Source organism: Plecotus auritus (genome assembly GCF_963455305.1).
Source record: "Plecotus auritus genome assembly, chromosome: 1".
In the NCBI taxonomy this organism is placed as follows: Eukaryota; Metazoa; Chordata; class Mammalia; order Chiroptera; family Vespertilionidae; genus Plecotus; species Plecotus auritus.
The window spans coordinates 42,503,370-42,525,200 of record NC_137770.1 but is presented as its reverse complement, the minus strand read 5'-3'; the positions used below and the strand labels follow the sequence as shown (position 1 = coordinate 42,525,200).

General features: G+C 42.9%; 2 protein-coding genes across 4 annotated transcripts in view; both read left to right on the top strand.

The window, feature by feature from the left end:
• The window catches only part of CGRRF1 (cell growth regulator with ring finger domain 1), a 33,584-nt gene extending 28,583 nt beyond the window's left edge, over positions 1-5,001 (top strand). The window contains exons 5-6 of one of the 2 annotated variants that reach the window (XM_080642798.1): positions 1,802-1,909; positions 2,115-5,001. In XM_080642798.1, the coding sequence (XP_080498924.1) occupies positions 1,802-1,909; positions 2,115-2,435 (429 nt within the window). In that variant the 3' untranslated portion in view covers positions 2,436-5,001. The remainder of the gene's footprint in view (positions 1-1,801; positions 1,910-2,114) is intronic. The other variant, XM_080642799.1, reaches the window with a different exon arrangement.
• A 16,146-nt stretch (positions 5,002-21,147) lies between these two features.
• SAMD4A (sterile alpha motif domain containing 4A) overlaps positions 21,148-21,831 on the top strand; it is a 221,150-nt gene continuing 220,466 nt past the window's right edge. For both annotated transcript variants that reach the window (XM_080643317.1, XM_080643316.1), the window contains exon 1: positions 21,148-21,386. The gene's annotated coding sequence lies outside the window, so the exon portion shown is untranslated. The remainder of the gene's footprint in view (positions 21,387-21,831) is intronic.

The following is a 21,831-nucleotide window of genomic DNA, read 5'->3' as shown; positions in this document are numbered from 1 at the left end:
CACCAAGGGCAGCTCCTGTGTTGAGCGTCTGCCCCCGGTGGTCAGTGCGCATCATAGCGACTGGTAGTTCCGCCATTAGGGTCAATTTGCATATTACCCTTTTATTATATAGGATATGTTCTTGCTTTGTTCACTTCACAGTATCGTCTGGAAATGAGTCTAGACTAGTTCATAGAGATCTTCCTCACACTGTTTTTTTTTGTTTTTTGTTTTGTTTTGTTTTTTATAGCTGCATAGCACTGCATTGTATGTAGGGTGTACAGGTACCATTTATTTAATTTCCTGTGGTTGGATATTCAGGTAATTTCCAGTATTCTGCACTAACAAGTATCTTGCACTGAATAAATGGTGTGTGTATTTTAATATAGTTGAGGTTGAATAGTTCAAGGGTAAATGCATGTTATTTGTTACATTTTGCCAAATTCCCTCTATTGGGGTTGTGCCTTTGGAGCTGAACCATTTTTTTTTTAAAGATTTTGTTGTTGTAACTGATTTTTAAAGAGAGAGGAAGGGAGGAGAGGGAGAGAGAAAGAAAGAGAGGGAGAGAATAATATCAATGTGAGAGCATAATATTGATCGGCTGCCTCCTGCCCACCCCTGACCCAGGTATGTGCCCTGACCAGGAATCGAACTGGCAACCCTTAGGTCACAGGATGACACCCAACCAACTGAGCCACACCAGCCAGGGCTGAACCTTTTTTTTTTTTTTACATTTCCACCATATACGAGTGTGACTATTACTCCATAGAATGTATTGACAAGCTTTTCAGTTTTTGTTAATCTGATGTATGAGAAATATCTCAGTAAATTTTTGATTTGCATTTATCATGTTGTGAGTAAAATTGAACATCTTTTAATATGGCTAAGGACCATGTTTATATCTTTTGTAAATTGTCTATTCATGTCTTTTGCCCTTTTTTCTATGGGATATTTGGTTACTTTCTCTTCAGTTTTTAAAGTTGTTCATAAGTTAGGGATATTAGCCCTTAGTTTGTGATATACATTGTGAATATTTTATTCCAGCTTGCTATGTCTTTTAACTTTGCTTATGGTGCTTTATCATCATGCAGGTTTTTAATTTTTATGTAGTCAAATGTGTCAAATTGATCTGCCTCTAGGTTTGAATTATAGTTAGAAAGTCTTTCCTTACATTGAGACTAGAAAGAAATGCACATGTTTTCTACTAGTATTTGTATAGTTTTATTTTTTACAATTAGATTTCTTATGCTTTTGGAGTTTATTCTTGTGTATGGTATGAGGAATAAATCTAATTTTTGTTTTTCCAAGTAGCTATACAGTTGTCCTAATTCTTTTTATTAAAAAGACTCGCTTTTCCAGTGATTTGAAATGCCACCTTTATCATATTTGTATATATAATTGGGTCTGTTTCTGGATGGTTTATTCTGTTTCAGACATCTGTCAATCCATGTGCTAGTACCACACTGTTTTAACTCTAGAGGCTTGGTAGTATGTTTTAATATCTGACTGTGCTTAATATCCCCTCCCCCACAGCTTTCTTTTCAGTATTTTCCTAGCTGTTCTTACATGTTATTTTCCCATATTGAGAATTTTAGAGTAAACTCAGCTATTTTGTTGGAATCACATTAAATTTGTAAACTAGTATAATTTTAAAAACTCTGGTAAAAATATGTCAGTAACTGCTTTCTCTGTAGTGACTGATTTGAATAAATTATTGTAAGTTTTCTAATTTATCAGCTTATTTTTGTTTGATACATATTTTCACATATCTGTGAAATAATATAGAGGTTAAGTACTGACCGGTGTTCAATTTTTATTTTAGATTTCCATGGTGTCAGTAATTCATATTCCTGATAAAACTTATAAACTGTCCTGTAGAATATTATGTCAATATTTACTCCCGACTCAAGGTCAATTTCATGATCTTAAGGTAAGTTGTACCCTGTAGTCTTATCTTTGTCTCTCATTTGCAGTTTCAAAGAATGACCATTTATCAAGGGATAATATTTTTCAGTTAGTTCCCATAGAAGTTAGCTATTATTTGCTAGCTCATAAATTTTGAGCATCTCTTATGACCCTCCGAAGAGTAATTGACATTTGTAATTATCTTTAAACTTGTTTCTTTGATTTTTCAGCAACTTTTCATGTCTGCAAATAATAATGCCACTCCTTCCAGCAATTCCTCTCCAGAAGGTGAAAGCACAGACCGAAGCTTGTTGGAAAAGGCTGGACTCTCTGAAAGTGAAGTAGAGCCTCCAGAGGAGAGTAGCAAGGACTGCGTTGTTTGCCAGAACGGCACCGTGAACTGGGTGCTCCTGCCCTGCAGACACACGTGCTTGTGCGATGGCTGTGTGAGGTATTTTCAGCGGTGCCCGATGTGCAGGCAGTTCGTTCAGGAATCGTTTGCACTTCGCAGTCAAAAGGAGCAAGATAAAGACAAACTGAAAACTCTTTGAGGATGTTGTTACAACTGAAAAGTACAATTACCACTCAAGATACAGAAATTTGTGTTCTTGGAATTAATCATAACATGGAATGTACGGTGTTGACTGTCAATGACAATTCTATTTTAACTTCATATTTGTACGGTACCTGGATGATGAAACTTAATTATTCCTTCCTGTTCCATATGGTAAATGCTGGAATACCATCTGTGATATACATAAAAATGCATTCAGCTCTTGAGAAGAAAGTAAATGTCTGGCCTTTTATCAGCTAGGGGATTTCATGTAAGATTAATTAGAACATTTCCAAAAAGCAGTCCATCTAAAATTTGAGAAAGTAAAAGTCTTAAGTTTTCTGAATGTTTTTCCTTTGCCATAATTTAGGGTGCAATTGGGGAAAAATTGAATTCTTCTTAAAGTAATTGTATGTTTCCCAGTTTACAGAGGAGTTGGAAAGGGCTTCTAACTTTAAGTCCTTTCCTGAAATAGCAGTTTTTATAAATATCCATCTGTTTGGTTTCTAATTTTTCTTATAGCCACATAAACACAAGTCTTAATTTTAAATATAGCTTCTTAAATTATAAATGCAAGATACAATTCTTGACTGTTCTCAGTGTGTCATAGATTGAAATGATGCTCATTTATAGGAAGCAGATATATAAAACAAAAATAATAACATTTCTCGGATAATTAAATTTGCTGCCAAATAGGATTAGATTAGCAGGCTGTGGCCTACCGGGGAAGATCTGTGAGACTCTCAATGCCTTACCTTAGGTTTCCTCCGTACAGCAAATCCATCCATAACTGGAGGGATTTAGAGCCAGAAAAATCACTAACAGAAACACATGACTATTTTTTTATAGTGTGTTTTTATTGCAAACTGGGGGCCCAGTGCACAAATTTGTGCACCTTGAAAGGAACTGTGGGCCACGAGGCTGCTGTGGGCACAGGGTCGGGTCTCAGCCCATCCTCCATGCCCCCACCCAGCCCCTCCCACTGCAGCCCCCAGTCCCCTGTCTGCCGGCAGCCTCGCTCCCACTGCTGCCGCTCACACATGCTGATGGCGCCAGCCCTGCTCGCATCCACTGATGGCACAGAGCGATTGGGGCCAGTGCCAGCAGCGGGTGCGAGCGGGGCCAGCACCGTGCCGTCAGCAGGTGCGAGTGGTGGCTGCTGCCCCAATCACCTCTCAGGAGCAGGGAGAGGTGCAGAAACCCTCAGGGGCAATAGGGGCCAGCAGCCACCACTCGCACCTGCCGATAGCGCCAAGCGATCAGGACTGGCGCCGGGAGCTGGCAGCGGGTGTGAGCGGCGGCCGCTGGCCCCGATTGCCCCTCAGGAGCAGGGGGAGGTGGAGAAGCCCTGAGGGGCAATTGGGGCTGGCAGCCACTGCTCGCACCCACTGACGGTGCTGAGTGATCGGGGCTGGCACCGGGTACCGGCAGCTGGTGCAAGAAGCGGCTCTGGTGCCGGCAGCAGGTGCAAGCAGGGCTGGCTCTGGCAGCAGGTGTGAGCTCCAGGCAGGACTGTGGTGCACAGGAGCAAAGAATTTTCAGTAACAACCAGAGGCTCTCCCTGATGACAGCGACCGGTGCCCCGCCTAGGTCTGGCTCCCCTGCTCACCTGCTCCACCATCCGGCCGCGACTTACGCTTGCTGTGTTCTATACTCTGCCGCATGCTGTCAACGCCCACCATATTCCACGCATGCCCCCTGGTGGTCAGCGCATGTCACAGCAACCGGTTCTGTTGTTCTGCCGTTCGGTTTATTTGCATATTAGGGTTTTATATATATAGATAAACCCCACATCCTTCTGAATGGTAAATTATTTTGTTTATTCTTTGTTATATTCTTGGAAGAGTTAAGAAACCTGAGGGGCAAAAAGGCCCATTCCCCTCACTCTAAGATGACTAAGAAAAAGGTAAATCAGATTTCCTGTGTCTTCAGCAGAAATGGCCTTCAACTCACCAAGAAATTGGATCATAGCAAATAAACTGTGACATTCAGGGAGAATTTTAAGCCTTTTTCATCTTGCTTGTATTAGGAATAATGCCTTATCATTGTGTTAGTGTTTTTACATAATATCATTTCATTCTAATCAAATATAGCACTCTCAAAAAGACATTACCTAATCTCCATTCTGTAAACCAAATCAAACTTTTATCTGCATTCAACAGCTATGTAATAAATACCTTCTTGGGACCAGATACCTTTGAGGAGTCTGGGCTACAAAGAATCAGGAAAGCTCCTGATCTTAAAGTATTTGTGCCTAGAAAGGAGCATTGGTAGCTTATTAGAAGCACATCCCACCTCAGAGATTCCCAAGGCCTGTTCTAACCCTGCCAGTGGAAGCAGGGCGGTCAGAAGCCTCTGTGGTTAGCGACCAGTATAACTGTTCATCTGAGAAACTCACTTTCTAGTGTAAAATGGGAAATATTCAGAGATCAATTCCTCCAACCCAGCCATCCTGCATCCCTTTAAAGATCTGTTTGTACCTAAACTGTCCACCTGTAGTCTTACTCCATGTTTCATAACTTTTTATTGTAGTAAAGTATGGTGTAAAATTTACCATTTTAACCATTCTGAAGTGTACAATTCAGTGGTATTAAGTACATTCATATTGGTGTACAACTATCACCATTATCCATCTTCAGAATTTTTTCATCAACCCAAACTGAAACTCTATACCCACAAAATAATAACTCCCCATTACTCCTCCCTTTTCCCCTGGTAACCACCAGTATTCTTCTGTATTTATGAACTTGACTGTTCTAGGTACCTCATTTACATGGAATCATACAGTCTTTGTCCTTTTCTCTCTGGCTTATTTCACTGAGTATAATATTTTCAAGGTTTATGCTGTAGTATGTATCAGGATTTCCTTTCTTTTTCAGGCTGAATATTATCCTATTGTGTAAATATAGCACATTTTTTTTTAAATATAGCACATTTTGTTTATCTATTCACCCATCATTTTTCATAACGCTATAACTCTTAAAGATGACTTGCCCTTAGCTTTTCTTGCTGCAGTTGAAAGAATTATCTTTCCTGCCCTCAGAAATCTGAGGGATTTGGTAGGTAGTCAAGTGAAAACAAGCAAACTGACTCTTAGAGGCTTATGCCAGAATTTTCCAATAACTAATGAATAGTGACATTGTGCAAGAATGTCAACAAAAGCATTGCATTTGAATGTATTTTTAGATAAAATAGGTTTGTATCGATTAGTTGTTGCTTTCTGAAAATACAAGTAGGAATGCCAAATAAACAGGTGAATATAGTAATCTGAAGTTCAGGGAAGAGGTCTAGCTGAAGTTATACATTTGGGGGTCGTCAGTGTGGTATTTAAAGCCATAAGTCTGCATGAGATCACCAAGGGAGTGAGCACAGACTGGGGGAAGACCAACATTCAGGGAGACTGGGAGGAACCAGTAGATTGAGAAGACTGAGATAGGAAGAAAACCAGAAGAGTGGTCTTTACAAATTATCCCAAAACGGAGTGGTATAAAACAACCACTTTTATTATGCTCACAGAATCTGTGTTCAGATATTAGGATAGGATGTAGCGGGGTTGGGCCTACCTGGGATTCAAATGACAGATTGACTTAGGGGGCTAAAGGCTGTTCACTCATGTATTTGGTGTGTGGGCTGTGGAAATTCAAAAGCTGGGCTGAGCTAGGACAACATGTGACCTCTCCATGTGGCTTGGTCTTTGTCACAGCCTGATGGTCTCAGGTTAGTCAATTTCTTACTAGTAAGTGGGAGCTCAGGGTTCCAAGAGCAAGTGTTCTAGGAAACAAGGCAAAAGCTGCATGGCCTTTTTTTTTCTTTTCTTTTTACCAGCTTAATGGAGATGTCGTTTACATACCATACAATTTCCCATTCAAAATGTGCCACTCAATAATTTTAATTAGGGCCTTTCAATCACCACTATAGTCAACTTCAGAATGTTTTAATTACTCTTAAAAAGAAATTGTACACATTAGCAGTTACTCCCATCCCCCACCGTGTTCCCCAACCCCAGGCAACCACCAATCTACTTTCTGTCTCTATAGATTTGCCTGTTCTGGACATTTCATGGAATGAAATCATGTAGAATCACAAATGGGATCACACAATGTGGCCTTTTGTATCTAGCCACAAACATCACTTAGCACAATATTTTTAAGGTTCATCCATGTTATAGCATGAATCAGTTTTTTTTTCCTTTTTATTGCCCAAAACTATTCCATTGTATAAGATATACCAATACCACATTGTGTTTACCATTGATGGACATTTGGATTTGTCTCCTTTTTGTTATTATGAATAAGGCTGCTGTGAACATGGGTTGCAAGAGTTCCGTTTTAGACATTTCAAGTTTGAGATGTGATGTGAAGCCTGCCTTGTTTGTTTTATTTAATTAGTTGAACCTCCAGGCATATAATCTCTTCTGTGTTTTTCATAGCCATGTCCTGCAGAAATCCTGCAAACGTATACCAAGCACAGGACGGAGTCAGTCAGGTTAGGAGGAGGACTAGCTGCCATACACTTTTTGCACTCTAAACTCTTTGTATTTGTGCCAGCGAATAAGCTGTTGTCTCCAAGCTCCAAACCCACCCTTCTATACCCGGCTTTGCAATGCTGGGGTAGACTCTGCAAACCACACTTACGCTTTGCCAGCCCACTCCCTATGAGGCTTTGCAAATCAGAGCAATAGGAGAGAGGAAGATAGGAGGAAGAAGAGATCCGCTCCTTCCTGTATCCTGTGGCTTTTCTGTTCCTGTGAACATCACCCCAACCTGGCTGCTTTACCTTGGCAGTGGCGGTTGATTTCAGGAGCAAAGATTGAATCCAGAGTGGAACCTGCTTCCTCACCCCACCCACCTCAGAACACGAGCAGTACCCCATCCTCAGAGGTCCAAGGATTCCAGCTCTGTAGGGCCCCTCCTCCAGACTTCTAAATTTTTATAATTGTAACTTCTGCACTTTGTCTCCCCAGTCCTGTGGATGGTAGTTGCTTCCTGCATTGCTGCCTCTGAGATAGCCTCATGTTCCTCTTTCAACTTTTCAGTAAACAACTCTATATTAATATCTCGGATAAAATAACCGTCTTTTCAGTCTCCTGACTACCCTAAATTGATCCAATTGGATGTTATCTCCTGTAATCCTGGCTCACTTTGCTAAGGTAGACAGAAAACTTGAGACCAATTTTGGTTAAATAGCCCATATTCTACAGCTACGAGGCGGTCGAGTTGGGATTTGAATCCAATTTTGCTTTGCTTTGTTTTGCCTGAAGCTTGTGTTCTTAATCACTAGTCACCTTCCTACAGAAAAACACATAGTTTTTCAACATCGAACTGTAGGTACAATTTTAAAATTCTTTCATCATTTGTATTGCTTTTCTCCAGCCTATTATCAGACCCAGTATTTCCCAACACATATCCCAGGCAGCAGTATATACTCCAACACCTGTCTGGAGCCTGCCGTATACTGTATTCACCAGAAAAGCCACAGTGAACATTAGCATAATAAAGGCTCTGGGAAATTTTGCAGCTTCTCGTGAATTTTTTGACTAGGAACATTCCAAGGATGTGCAAAATGTGGGATTAATCAATATCTAACCTAATGTATCCTGTGCAACAGTCGTGCCTGCTTAGGATAAAGATATCAGTGCCAGCAATTGTGGGCACATACCGAGGTGGCTTTAAACAATATTGGAGAAGGCGGTTCTGATCTTTGTTTAGTTTACTAAAATATGATCTTAGATTTGTAAACCTGTGGACACATTTCAATTGCACTTTCAGTTGAAAAAGATAATTGGTAGTTCTTGAATCAATAACCAAGATCAGAATAAAGATTTGATGACTTCTAGAACAAGTAAATTTCACTTTGTTCCTCTCATGCCAATCTGGGTCAAGTTATCTCTCCAAAGGCCTAAGGTACCACTCTTGTACTAGTAATCCTGACCTAAGTCCTGTAACGGAGTCGTTTTGCAATGCACACATTTAAGCTTCTTTGGATTTACTTGAAATCCTATCTATGGCACCTTATAAGATGTTTTACTGTAAAAAACTATAATTAATACTTAACATATTTGTTTCTTTTTAAGAAGTGTGAACCCATCTGCACTTGTGTTTGAAATTGTGAATCATTAGCTTGAGTTTAAAGTATATTTAAATAACTGTACCAATTAATTGGTTTGGATTATACTGTTTAGAAATCAGATAAAAATACAGTGTACCCAACTAGGTGTTCTAAAAACTAGAGCTAACCCTTCTTATCTAACTCCATTCTGGAGAAAGCTGTCCTAGAAGTTTTCTTCATGGAATATTCATCCTCAAAAAGGAAGGAAATTTCAGCACATGCTACAACATGGATGAACTTTGAAAACATTATGCTAATTGAAAGAAGCCAGACAGAAATGGACAGTATTATATGATTCATGCATGTAAGGTACCGAGAATTCAGGCAAATTCCAGGAGACCGAGAGTAGAATGGGGGTAGTAGAGACTGAGGGGATGGGGAAATGGGGAGTTATTGTGAATGGACACAGAATTCCAGATTGGGATGATGAAAAAGTTCTGGATATGGTTAGTGTTCATGGTTGCACAAACAATGTGAATGTACTTAATACTACTGACTCTCAGACTTAAAATGGTTAAAGGGTAAATTTAATGTTAATTATGTATGTTTTACCCCAATTTAAAAACAAACAAACATTTTCTTCAGGGATTCAGCACCCTTGTCCAATTGGCATTCCAGTTTGTCTCCAGATGAATAATCCTAACCACACTTGGGGAGTGGTATTCTATGTATCTAAAACTGGGCTTCAGAAGTCTTTTTATTTTCTTTTTTCTGGAAGACTTCTCTGAACTGAGGAACTGAAGAAAATTTGAAAACTATCCTGAGTGTGGTAAGAGCTTTAGTGCAAAGTGAGAGCAGAGTCCTCAAGAGTCCTCCCGTTCCACCTGACGCTCGCAGGGCAGGTTCACCCTGCACCAGCTTCTGGCTCAGCCTCGGCCGTGATTCCATCCGTGAAAAAATGTGCTAGGGGTGGAGGGAAATGGCCAGGCAGTTACCACGCTGCCCTGGCGAACAGACGCCAGCTTCCTATCTGAATGTGTGCCCCTGCCAACACAGATATTTCTGAGCTGCTTCTAATGAGATCTGAACTCAAGTTTAGTCTCCGTAAGCCACCACTCCGGGGCCTTACCCAGCTTGCCTTTCACGGTTGCTATCTTAACAGACCTGACTCCTGATTTAGCCTTCCCACATTCCATCTGTCATCAGTTCTTCAGTTCCTTCCTCCACATCTCTCTCTTCATCCCCTCGAATCCTGACTCAAGCCCTGGCAATCCTGTCCTAGACCATATTACAAGGCTTTTGAGAAAGCATGTCTTTGAAGAGTGAATAAAGCATGTTTCTATGTGAGATGTACCCAAGATGTAAATTAGCCAAGTGGACACACTCTAACCTGTGCATAAAAAGAAGGAAAATTAATTTTTATCAAGTTCCTACTCTGTGTCAAGTAAGTGCCCAGCAAGCATACGAGAGCCAGCATTGCAATTATTTTTAAATAATATTTTTAATCCAGAGGCTACTTTGCCGTAGCTGTGCCTACTCTTCAGGAAGCACACTAGATCCTAGTGGCAAATATAGAGTTCTAGCTGATGCACATGCCAACTTGGCCCACTTTAAATCAGTCTTCACATTCCCTCCATCCTGGGCACCTCTGTTCAGCCACTCAAGTCTCATCTTTTAATAGGTCCTTCTCTACAACTTGACCTGAAAGCCTGCACTCGCCTGGATGCACACCCATGGTTGTGCACCTTTCCTGAGGACAGGACAGAACCATCTGGGAGTCTCCTTCAGCCAGGAAGGTTTCCCCGCCTGTCAGCCATATTGGTGGCTCACCTCAATCATTTCTCCCAGTTTACTGCCTAATCATCTGCTCTTTGTTTTGTTTGTTTGTTTTTAATTTAATAAATCTTTATTGTTCAGATTATTACAATTGTAATAATCCCTTCATAGCTCCCCTCCACCCAGTTCCCACCCCACCCTCTGCCCTTACCCACCCCCCACCTGTCCTCATCCATAGGTGTACGATTTTTGTCCAGTCTCTTTCTGTACTCCCCAAACCCCTTTCCCCCTGAGAATTATCAGTCCACTCCCTTTCTATGCCCCTGATTCTATTATATTCACCAGTTTATTCTGTTCCTCAGATTTTTAATTCACTTGATTTTTAGATTCACTTGTTGATAGATATGTATTTGTTGTTCATAATTTTTATCTTTACTTTTTTCTTCTTCCTCTTCTTAAAGAATACCTTTCAGCATTTCATATAATACTGGTTTGGTGGTGATGAACTCCTTTAGCTTTTTCTTATCTGTGAAGCTCTTTATCTGACCTTCAATTCTGAATGATAGCTTTGCTGGGTAGAGTAATCTTGGTTGTAGGTTCTTGCTATTCAGCACTTTGAATATTTCTTGCCACTCCCATCTGGCCTGCATAGTTTCTGTTGAGAAATCAACTGACAGTCGTATGGGTGCTCCCTTGTAGGTAATTAACTGTTTTTCTCTTGCTGCTTTTAATATTCTCTCTTTGTCTTTTGCTCTTGGCATTTTAATTATGAGGTGTCTTGGTGTGGTCTTCTTTGGATTCCTTTTGTTTGGGGTTCTGTGCACTTCCTGGACTTGTAAGTCTATTTCTTTCACCAGGTGGGGGAAGTTTTCAGTCTTTATTTCTTCAAATAGGTTTTCAGTATCTTGCTCTCTCTCTTGTTCCGGAACCCCCATAATTCTGATGTTGGTATGCTTGAAGTTGTCCCAGAGGCTCCTTACACTATCTTCATATTTTTGGATTCTTTTTTCTTTTTGCTTTTCCGGTTGAGTGTTTTTTGCTTCTTTGTATTTCAATTCTTTGACTTGATTCTTGCGTTCTTCTAGTATGCTGTTGGGTCTCTGTATAATATTTTTTATTTCAGTCAGTATATGTTTAATTTCTAGTTGGTCCTTTTTCATATCTTCGAGGGTCTCGCTAAATTTATCGGCCTTTTCTAGGATATTTTTGAAAAGCCTTATAACCGTGGTTTTGAATTCTATATCCAGTCGTTTGTTTTCCTCCATTTATTTCGTTTGTGATCTATTTCTTTGTCTCCACATTTTCGTTGCTTCCCTGAGTTGGTAGGGTAGCTTTTTGTGCTAGGTTTCCTATATGGCCCAGTGGGTCGGCCTCCCCAGTTACCTGAGGTGGACACTCTTGGTGCACCCCTTTGTGGACTGTGTGTACAGCCTTGTTGTAGTTAAGTCTTGATTGTTGCTGGTATCACTGGGAGGAATTGACCTCCTGGCCAGTTGGCTGTGGGGATCAGCTGTGTCTATGCTGGGAGAAGTTCGGTGCTGGGGACAGCCTTATAGGATCAGACTTGCAAAATTGCAAAAACCTCTGTGCTCAGCTTGGATGGGGCAGAGTCTCAGGGCATAGCAGACAGTCTTGGCTTCCCGTCAGCCCTGCCCTTGCGCGTGCGCCTCCAGACCTCTGCCTTCCGTGGCTCCCCTGAGTTTCCGCTTCACAGTCCAGATCCCCCCCACAAAAAAGCGTGGGTCCCCAGGGGCTTGCCCGGAACTGGAGTTCAGTGCAGTCAGAACTGGGATTCAGTGCAGTCAGAAGCTTCCGTCTCCCTTCCGCTAGGGAAAGCCTGCGGCAACCTCCACATTCAGTCTTCTCTGTGAGCACTCGCACGCGCGCCTCCAGACCCCTACCCACCGCGGCTCCCCCGAGTCTCTGTGTGCCCTTCTCTCTACCTAACAGTTCAGATTCCCCCTGTATGAGCCTGGGTCCACAGGGTTTAGCCTGGAACTGGGGTTCAGTGCAGTCGGGAGCTTCCTTCACCCTCCCGCCAGAGAAAGTCAGCAAGGCACTCAGCTGCCCTTCTCTCTGTGCACGTGTCTCTGTACCTCAGCCCTTTGCCACTCCTCTGATTCTCCGTGAGCTTTTCTCTTTCCTTCTAGTTGTAGAATTTCCACTCAGCCAGCCTTTCTGTGGTTCTGGATGATGTCCGTTCTGTCTTTTAGTTGTAGTTTTGAAATTGTTGTGTGAGGCAGCAGTTTAGGTGCTTACCTATGACGCCATCTTGGTTTCTCTCTCTCATCTGCTCTTTGGAAGTCAAAATTTACACTGAAACTATTTTACATTAGCTTGTCTGATATTACACATTGATAACCCTAGGAGGCCTTCAGGCACTTTAAGTTATGCAATTTTCAAAAAATCTATGCTTTTGTTCACTTTTCCATTGAACCTATTAAATATTTTTTTAATAAATTAAAACAGCTTTTGTTTCATTTTCTTTTAAAAAATATATTTGTATTGATTTCAGAGAGAAAAGGAGAGAGAGATAGAAACATCAATGATGAGAGAGAATCCTTGATGGGCTGCCTCCTGCAGTTCCCCACACTGGGGAGCCTGCCACCCGGGCATGTGCCCTGGCTGGGAATCGAACCATGACCTCCTGGTTCATAGGTCCACACTCAACCACTGAGCCACTGCGGATGGACAGAACAGCTTTTGAACAGACACTTCAGCTTTCTCACAGTGGCGATGGATGGGAGATAGATTATTACCATTTATTGAATGTCAGGCACTGTAAGGCACGTCATAAGTTATTCCCTCAAGTCTCACACAACCCGTAGGAGTATCTCCATCTTATAGATGGTGAAATAGATTACGTAACCTATCCATGGTTGCATAGCTGCTTCGATCACGTTTGGCATGCCTTGCCCAATTCCCAGGGTCATTTTAAGCCAGTGGGTAGTATGTCTGCTCAAGAAGGTACTCTAAGAATGGATACCAAGATAAGAGTAGATGTGCAAGCCATTTATTAGGGGAAATACCTGTGAAGGTTAAATGGGGAGGGAGCAGAACTAGGCAGGGAGAGCCTTCAGACTAGGACCTGCGAAAGGAGAGAGGGGAGAACTGGATAGGAAGAGCCTAGGACCACAACGCAGTTTGGAGCACAGAGGCGGTAGCTAGAGCTGGCAACACCACACTGGAGCAGAATCTTGAAGGAAAGCTGCTCGATATACTTCCATGGCTGCCATGGGCAGAAGCTACAGAGAGACAGACCAGAGGCTTTTTGAAGAAAGCATGTTTTAATCATCAGTGCCAACCAGGGATGCAATGGCCACTTCAACACCATCTATACAGCCCCTTAGAGGGAAGGCTGTGACCTATGACCTCTAGACTCCTGAATTTAATGGGCTGGAAAAAAACAGGAAACCAACTAAAGTTGCCAAGTTTTAATTTTTATTTTTCCAAATAAGGACATTAATAGCCAAATGCCACTTATCTCACCGTAATTTAATATAGATACTTTACTATTCCCAAACGGGAAAAGCATAGTCTCCGAGTGAAGTTGAATAAATTCAGAACAATGAAAAAGCATTGTTCATGCTAGTCTTGTTTTGCTGCACTTTATTTAAATATATATATATACATATATATATATATATATATATAATTTTATTGCTGATAGTATTACACATATCTTCCATTTGCTGCACTTTAGGTGAAAAACATGCAGTCCATGGATTGGGTCTAAACATTGTACGAGGGTGGGACGTTGGATCTGGGGTCTCCTGAGATACCTTCCGATCTTGAGATTCATTCATTCACCTCACAGACAGTTACTGCGCACGCCTGTGTGGGAGGCCCTAGCAAGATACTGAGGGTCTTAAGAGTGAATGACAAAGGTCCAATCCCTGCACTTGTGGAGCTTAAAATCTGGGGAAGGGAGAGAGATAACAAAGAGATAAATGGATGAATAAGCAACACAATTTCTGTTTGTGGTAAGTGCTACCATATGGAAAGGGCCAGTATAGATAGTGCGGTCAAAATAGGCATTTCTAAGAAGGTGACATTTGAGCTAAACCTGAGGGAGGAGTCAGCCTTTTGGAGCGCTGGATGAGGAGCTGGAAGACGTAATTTTCCCGGAATAGTAAGTGTAAGGCTTCGAGAAGGGAATGAATTTGGCACATTTGAGAAACTGAACGCAGGCCAGGGGGCAGCAGCTTACTTAATGAGGCAGGGAGGCACCGCAGGCGAGGTCAGGCAAGGCGTATTTCCAGTGTCTGGCCGAGAGTCCACTATTCAGCTACAATAACCTTGTTTCAGTGGCAGATAATTCTCTGTCTGTAGAGGATGTCTGGTTTTTTCCTCCAAAACATACAAAGGGACATACGCTCCTTAGCAAATTCACCAGGACTCTCCTTTCTGCAGACAAAAAAGAAAAGAAAAAAGATAAAAGAATTGGTCCACCTTTCAGGGGTTGACACATCTTCAACAAACTTGTGAGATGTTTGCATACATCCAGCATGACAGAATATTAATTGACAGTGAGAACTCTAACACCCAGGGCACCAAAACCCTGCACACCATGCCAGCACATTTCCATCTGTAGGTACTCCATGTGGGAAGACAGCTTCTGATCAGATTCTCCGGACTAGGGCACTGCTTGCATGGGCATTGCCTGGGCACCCTCCTTCTGTTAATTATGTGCTGTCTAATATTGCCTAATATCAGCTCATTCCCAGTCTATTTTCAAAATGTCCCCAAATGTCCTTCATAGCTATTTTTTTCAAACCTGGATGCAATCAAGGATAACACATTGCATATGGTTGTTACGTGCCTTTTTGTCTCTTTTAATCTAGAAGTCTTTCCATCATTTTTTCCAGGCCAGTTGTCTTGGAGAATCTCCCTCTTTCTGGAGTTGTCTGATTGTTTCCTGATGGGGTTATACTAAACATTCAAACAAACAAACAAACATTTCCATATAGATATATATTTTATATATATATATATATATATATAGATAGATAGATATACACGCACATATATAATATTTTTATTGATTTCAGAGAAGAAGGGAGTGAGAGAGATAGAAACATCAATGATGAGAGGGTATCACTGATTGGCTGCCTCCTGCACACTCCACACTGGGGATCAAGCCCGCAACCCAGGCATGTACTCTGACCAGGAATCGAACCCTGACCTCCTGGTTCATAGGTTGATGCTCAACCACTTAGCCACACTGGCCAGGCTAAATGTATATATTTATAGAGAGAGACACAGGTTTGTTCGCTCTTTCTCATCCACATAACCCTTTCCCCTCTCAAACTGTCATAGTTAACCATAACATTTATTGAACACATTATATGCCTGGCATTGTTTTAAGAAATGTAAATGTATTAACTTATTTATTCTTCATAACAACAGTGAGGTATGTTTGTTACCAATGAAACTGAGGCACAGAGTGGGAAGTACTTGTAAAAGGTCAAAGTGCTAGTAAATGATGGGGCTGGGTTCCAAGATTCAGGAGCAGGCTTTCTTATCCATAATAATGGACTCATAGCATAGACATTATTCTACATCTTAAAAAAAAACCTATTTCTAGGCCAGTATGTATATATAAATTTGACTCATCCTTTTTATTGCCAACAACTTATTATAAACATTAGCATACAGAAGTTGGAAGAACTGAATGGTGAATACCTACTCATCATCTAGATCCTACATTAACATTTTGCTGTACTTAGGTTATCATATATTAATCTACGTATCCACCCATCAGTCTATCATATTCTGATGCATTTTTCCAAGTACAACTCATTTTTTAAAATAGGTGTATAGGATTTATCGAAAGGAGGTTTCATAATTTTTTCATGCATTCCTCTACAGATAAGTATTCTTGTGTTTTGCTATCACAGACAATGCTGAAATTAACATTCGCATATTTATTCTTATACTTTAGTAACCTTTACTTTATAGTAATGATGCTTCTACTTCAGTAGGATAGATTCCTAAAAATGAAACTACCAGCTTAAAAGATATGCCTAATTTAGTGGATACTGTTGGATCTCTTTCCACTAGTATATCACCACCAGAAAAATCTGGGAAGGCCTGTATTTCTTCTCCTGTTTTGTCTTACTACTGCTAGAAGAAATATGAACTGAAAAATATAAACATGGAGTTCTCAGGTTGCTTTATTGAGACAAACATGTATACATGTATACATCCTGGTATCCTGGATGCTATCTGTGTTTAAAATTTTGTGCATTTGTTGAAACTTTCATCCAGTGAGTGCCAATTCAAAATGTATTATCTTTCTGGATTTTCTGGCAGAATTTTTGTTTCCTCTGGTTTTTCTTGACATTATGTGTGGCCTCCCCCTACCAGGGGTGGGCAAACTTTTTGACTCGAGGGCCACAATGGGTTCTTAAACTGGACCGGAGGGCCGGAACAAAAGCATGGATGGAGTGTTTGTGTGAACTAATATAAATTCAAAGTAAAGGAGCGGAGGGGAGAGCAAGAGAACTGGATAGAACAGCCGGATCCGGGCCGCGGGCCGTAGTTTGCCCACAGCTGCCCTAGACCCATTGCTTATTGTACCTTTTAGTGAAGTGTGTGTGTGTGTGTGTATGTGTGTGTGTGTGTGTGTGTGTGTGTGTGTGTGAGAGAGAGAGAGAGAGAGAGAGAGAGAGAGAGAGAGAGAGAGAGAGAGAGAAGCATACTTTGCACTCTCCAATAGAGTTTGCAGAGACCATGACTCTTCTTCTACTTTTGTATCCCCTATTTGCCTAGCACAGTGATTTATACTGAATAAATACTTCTTATTGAATGGATTAGTAAATAAAATGTGTGACAGAGAAGTTGAGAGCAGCAGATAGTGGCCAAATGATGGACTGCTTGTATTTCAGGCCAAAGAGCTTGGAGTGTATTTAATGTTGAGTCAGAAACCACAGAAAGGTCTGAGCTGGGGAGTGAGTGGTTAGACTAGAGCTGAGGCAGAGAGACACAGTAGGAGGTGAGGACAAGACCCAGGTAGGGAGCAAAACAGACTAATAAGCAATTATTGGGAGTCAAAGACCTAAGTTTTTTTAAAATATATTTTTATTGATTTTTTTTTTACAGAGAGGAGGAGAGAGGGATAGACAGTTAGAAACATCGATGAGAGAGAAACATCAATCAGCTGCCTCCTGCACACCCCCTACTCGGGATGTGCCCACATTCAAGGTACATGCCCTTGACTGGAATCGAACCTGGGACCCTAAGTCCACAGGCCGACGCTCTATCCATTGAGCCAAACCGGTTAGGGCAAAGACCTAAGTTTTATAGTGCAGTTTCTTTATGATACTTTCTAAATTTAATCAGTGATCCTGAGCACATGCAGTGTTTTGTTTTGTTTTAACTTTTTTATTTTTGGTAGAAAAGTTAGAAAATATAAAGAAAAAAAGATAATAATCCTCAATAATTCTACCATACAGGGAAAAGCACCAGGAGTTACCATTTTGGTATAAGTCTTTTCATACCTTTGCCTGTGCATAAACATATAATAAAATATATATTTTAATATATAATGCTTCTATGAAATTTTGTTTATAATTTTATTTTATATATTAAATTTAATGAAAATAAATATTAAATTTAACATTAAAATTTTCTTATAAGTTAAATATATTATATTTAGATATTATATCACAAGTATATACATATACTAGTAGTGTATAGGCTTTTATGTTAAATAAAAAAACACCTATCTTCAACATGGTAAAATATATAGACAGGGGCTCCTTGAGGTGCCTTTTTGATGCAAGCAACACCTAGACATCTTCTTAAGCAGTGGTTATAAACAAAACACTGATTTATCTGAAATGAGTCATCTTTGAAACATTTGAACATTTGAGTTATTTGACCAAAAGTGTTACTCACTGAGCAAACACCAATTTCTCTCCTTCCCAGATTCTAGAAAGGAGAAAAGCACAAACATTTTGAAAATGTTAATTTGTTTGGTAATCTGATCTATTGGTTGGTAGGCCACTGTGAACTCAGTACTGTACCCAGTGTACTCACTGTCTAACCCAGTGTCTGGCACTACATAGGTGAACAACAGGCATTTTAAAAATGAGTAATTAGGAATGTAGAGAACATAGACATATTAATAATCTCCTTTATCCCTTCTTTCCTTTTCCAAGTGGTGTGGATATTTAGCACTTGTTAGCTACTTCTTAATTATCCATAAAGATGGGGTACAAGTTCACATAGGGACAATCCACATTTAATACAAAAACATATATTTAGCTGATAGTATTACTTTCCTTCCTTCAGAGTCCTGACTTCACTTTCTGTGAGAAACAGAGAAGCAGCGTCACTGGATTTTGTCCCCACTCCCTCTCCCATCAGGGACAAAGCCAAGAGGCAAGAGATATCACCAGTATTAGGAACCCACAAACAAAGAGGACTGGTAACTCATGTCAGCCTCATAATTGTATTTCTCAAAAATAGCTAAAAGCTTGGCTGGTGTGGTTCAGTGGTTGAGCATCAACATATGAGCCAGGAGGTCACAGTTCGATTCTTTTTTTTTTTTTTTTTAATATATTTTATTGATTTTTTACAGAGAGGAAGGGAGAGGGAGAGAGAGTTAGAAACATCCATGAGAGAGAAACATCAATCAGCTGCCTCCTGCACACCCCCCACTGGGGATGTGCCCGCAACCAAGGTACATGCCCTTGACCGGAATCCGGGACCGGGACCCTTGAGTCTGCAGGCCAACGCTCTATCCACCGAGCCAAACCAGTCAGGGCCACAGTTCGATTCTTGGTCAGGCCACATGCCTGGATTTCGGGCTCCATTCCCAGTGGGGGGGCAACGCAGGAGACAGCCAATCAATGATTCTCTCTCATCATTGATGTTTCTATCTCTCTCTTCCTCTCCCTTCCTTTCTGAAATCAATAAAAATATATATTTTTTAAAAAATAGCTAAACGTTTAGCTAAATCAAGATCTTTTCCTGGGTCAAAGGCTTCTGTAAGGACTGCATTTTTCCATTAGGTGGCAGTATTTTCTTTCTTCAGCATAAGTAAAATGCTTGAAGATTTGCCTCAAGGTTTGTTGAATTTGTTTTTTGTTTTACTGTTTAGTAAACTGCAGGTGACAATAAACAAGTTAATAAAACTTACGTTTCTTTCACTTTCTTTAAAAAAATCACTCTTGGAGGTTTCCAAACGCCCCAGGTGGGGAAATTTATGCGTTGGCTACATTCAATAGCAAGGTGTATGAGGAGATAGACAGTGTTGTAACCCTCCTACCCATTTCCTGATAAAAGTGACTTCTAAAGACTGGCTAATAGATGTAATGTCTTGGAGAAAACATGTCAAACTTTTCTGCCTCTATAATGATAAAATAATACATAGACTCCAGAATTCTTGTTTGTAGGGCAAAATATTCATTGAACTACAAAGATGTCTTTCCTGGGTGGTTAATAATGAACCTTAAAAAATTATTCGCACACCCAGTTTTGAGGTAAAACCTAAATTTTTGCAACTGTACATGACCTCTCAATACCTCAACAGATGGTTAGGTGCTGTCACATGTCTGACATGAATTAAATGTCAAAACTAGGTTTGAGGAAGAAAGGAAGAAAGGATTGAAAGTCCACGGACATATGTTGGAGTTGAAAGATGGATGTGTTAATTAGTGGAATAATAATTCAGAAACTTTATCTTCAAAAAATACTGTTTGAAAGAATAGGGAAGGCTGCGTTACACTGGTTCCTCAGAAGTACTTTTCAATAAACAAAGTTGCTATGTTCAAGAGCTCGGTGTTTTCACTGGAAATCAGGAGGCAGTCCGAATTTTCTCATGCACTCCATCTGTGAATATTCAACTAATATTAGAAGGTAGGTTTTAGGGTATTTTTAAACAATTCTCTACTTTCCAGACGAGCCATCTAGTGCTGCTCCGCCCCGACACGTACTCTCCTACCCTCTTCCAGGCCACCAGGACCTCTGGAGCCCCTGCCTGGCCTCCGCCTCGCACCATCGCCAGGTCCAGGTAAGGCTGCCCAGCTCGGAGACTCAGACACTCTGACAGGTGGCGTCGCCCTCCTCCCAGCCGCCCAAGGCGACGCTGGCCTCCGCTCCAGGCCCGCAGCCGCAGCCCGCGCCCCAGGCATAGCTCCCAGGCTGGCCGCAGAAGTCGGCGGCTTCCCCAGGGAAGAGTGAGGCCCGAGAGGGGCGCGGGGCCGGACGCGGGGCCTCCGACAGGAGCAAAGATCATCCAAAGCCCGACCCGGCGAGGGGTGATCGGACCAGGCATTCCTTGCGCTCCTCCAACAAGCGACGCACGGAGCCTGGCGCCCTGGCACGTCCAGCTCTGCGTACCGCCCCTCGGCCTCCTTCGCCCTTCCCGTCTGCGATCCCCGAACCCGTCCACGCTCCCAGCGGCAGTGGCCTCAGGTCTCCACCGCCTGCGGACCCAGCCGCTCTGCCACCCGGGGCCCCAGGCAGGCCCAGGGGTCACTAGGGTAGGCGAACCACATTCCCCAGGACGAGCAGCCGGTGGCAGCACCGCCCCTACCCGCGCTCAGGCGACTCCAGCGAACCAGTCCCCAGAACCCAGAACCCGCAGGCGGCCGCGGGGAGGAATTCATTCGTACCCCTCCCCTTCCCCAAACTTCTTCCGTCCGCGCGGCGGTTCTTCCAACTTGACCCCTCTGCGCCATCTGGCTCCTCCCACTTCGCTCCCCTCCCCTTTCCTGGTCCCCACTTAGGAATCCGCTCCCCGCCCCCCCCCCCCCCACCCGCCGCGGGCCGGGTCCGGGATCCTCCCCCCGACTCCCCCTGCCTGCCGCCGCCGCCGCCCGGGTTCCTCTCCCCCCGCTCGGGCGCTCCCTGCCAAGCCCATGATGTAATGGTGTATGTTAATCAGTAGCATGTGGAGAGCTCCGGCTTGGGCGGCTCAGTCCTCCGCGAGCCGACACGGGAGACAGCGGTGGCGGCGGCGGCCAGGACTCGCAGCGCCTCACTCTCCCAGCGCCGCCCGCCCCGACGGCATGGCCCGCAGCCCGGGCTCCGGGCGCCCCCAACCTCGCTGACAGCCGCCGCGGGCCCGGACCCGCGCGCGGGGCCCCGAGCCGCCGGTATGAGCCGTGCCGAGGTGAGCGCCCCTTTCCTTCCGTCCGCCGCAGGGGACCCGCCGGCCACTGGGTCCCCTTCCCGGGGGACTTCCTTCTCTGCTAGATAAGTTCTGGGGCCCGGGAAGCGGGATGCTGGGAGAGAGGCGCCTCTTCGAGGGTTGAGCCGCTGGGCTCTCCTCTTTGCCGGCGGCGGCCACCCGGACAGTGAGAGGACGGGGGAGCCCCATAAGCCGAACTTTCTTTGAGGTCCGGGCGGGGGGGCGTGTGCCGGGGGCGCGGAGCCGCAGTCCCGGCGGAGCCGCCCTGCCCGCCGGGTAAGAAGTGCTGTGGACCCGCGCGGTCTCCAGGCTCGGCGTGCGCTCGGGGCCGTGCCGCCTGGGACGCGCGGACTAGGCGCTGGGCCGGACAGACCCACCCGTAGAAGGAGGAGGCGGAGGCAGGATGCCTAAAGCACACACGCGCGTA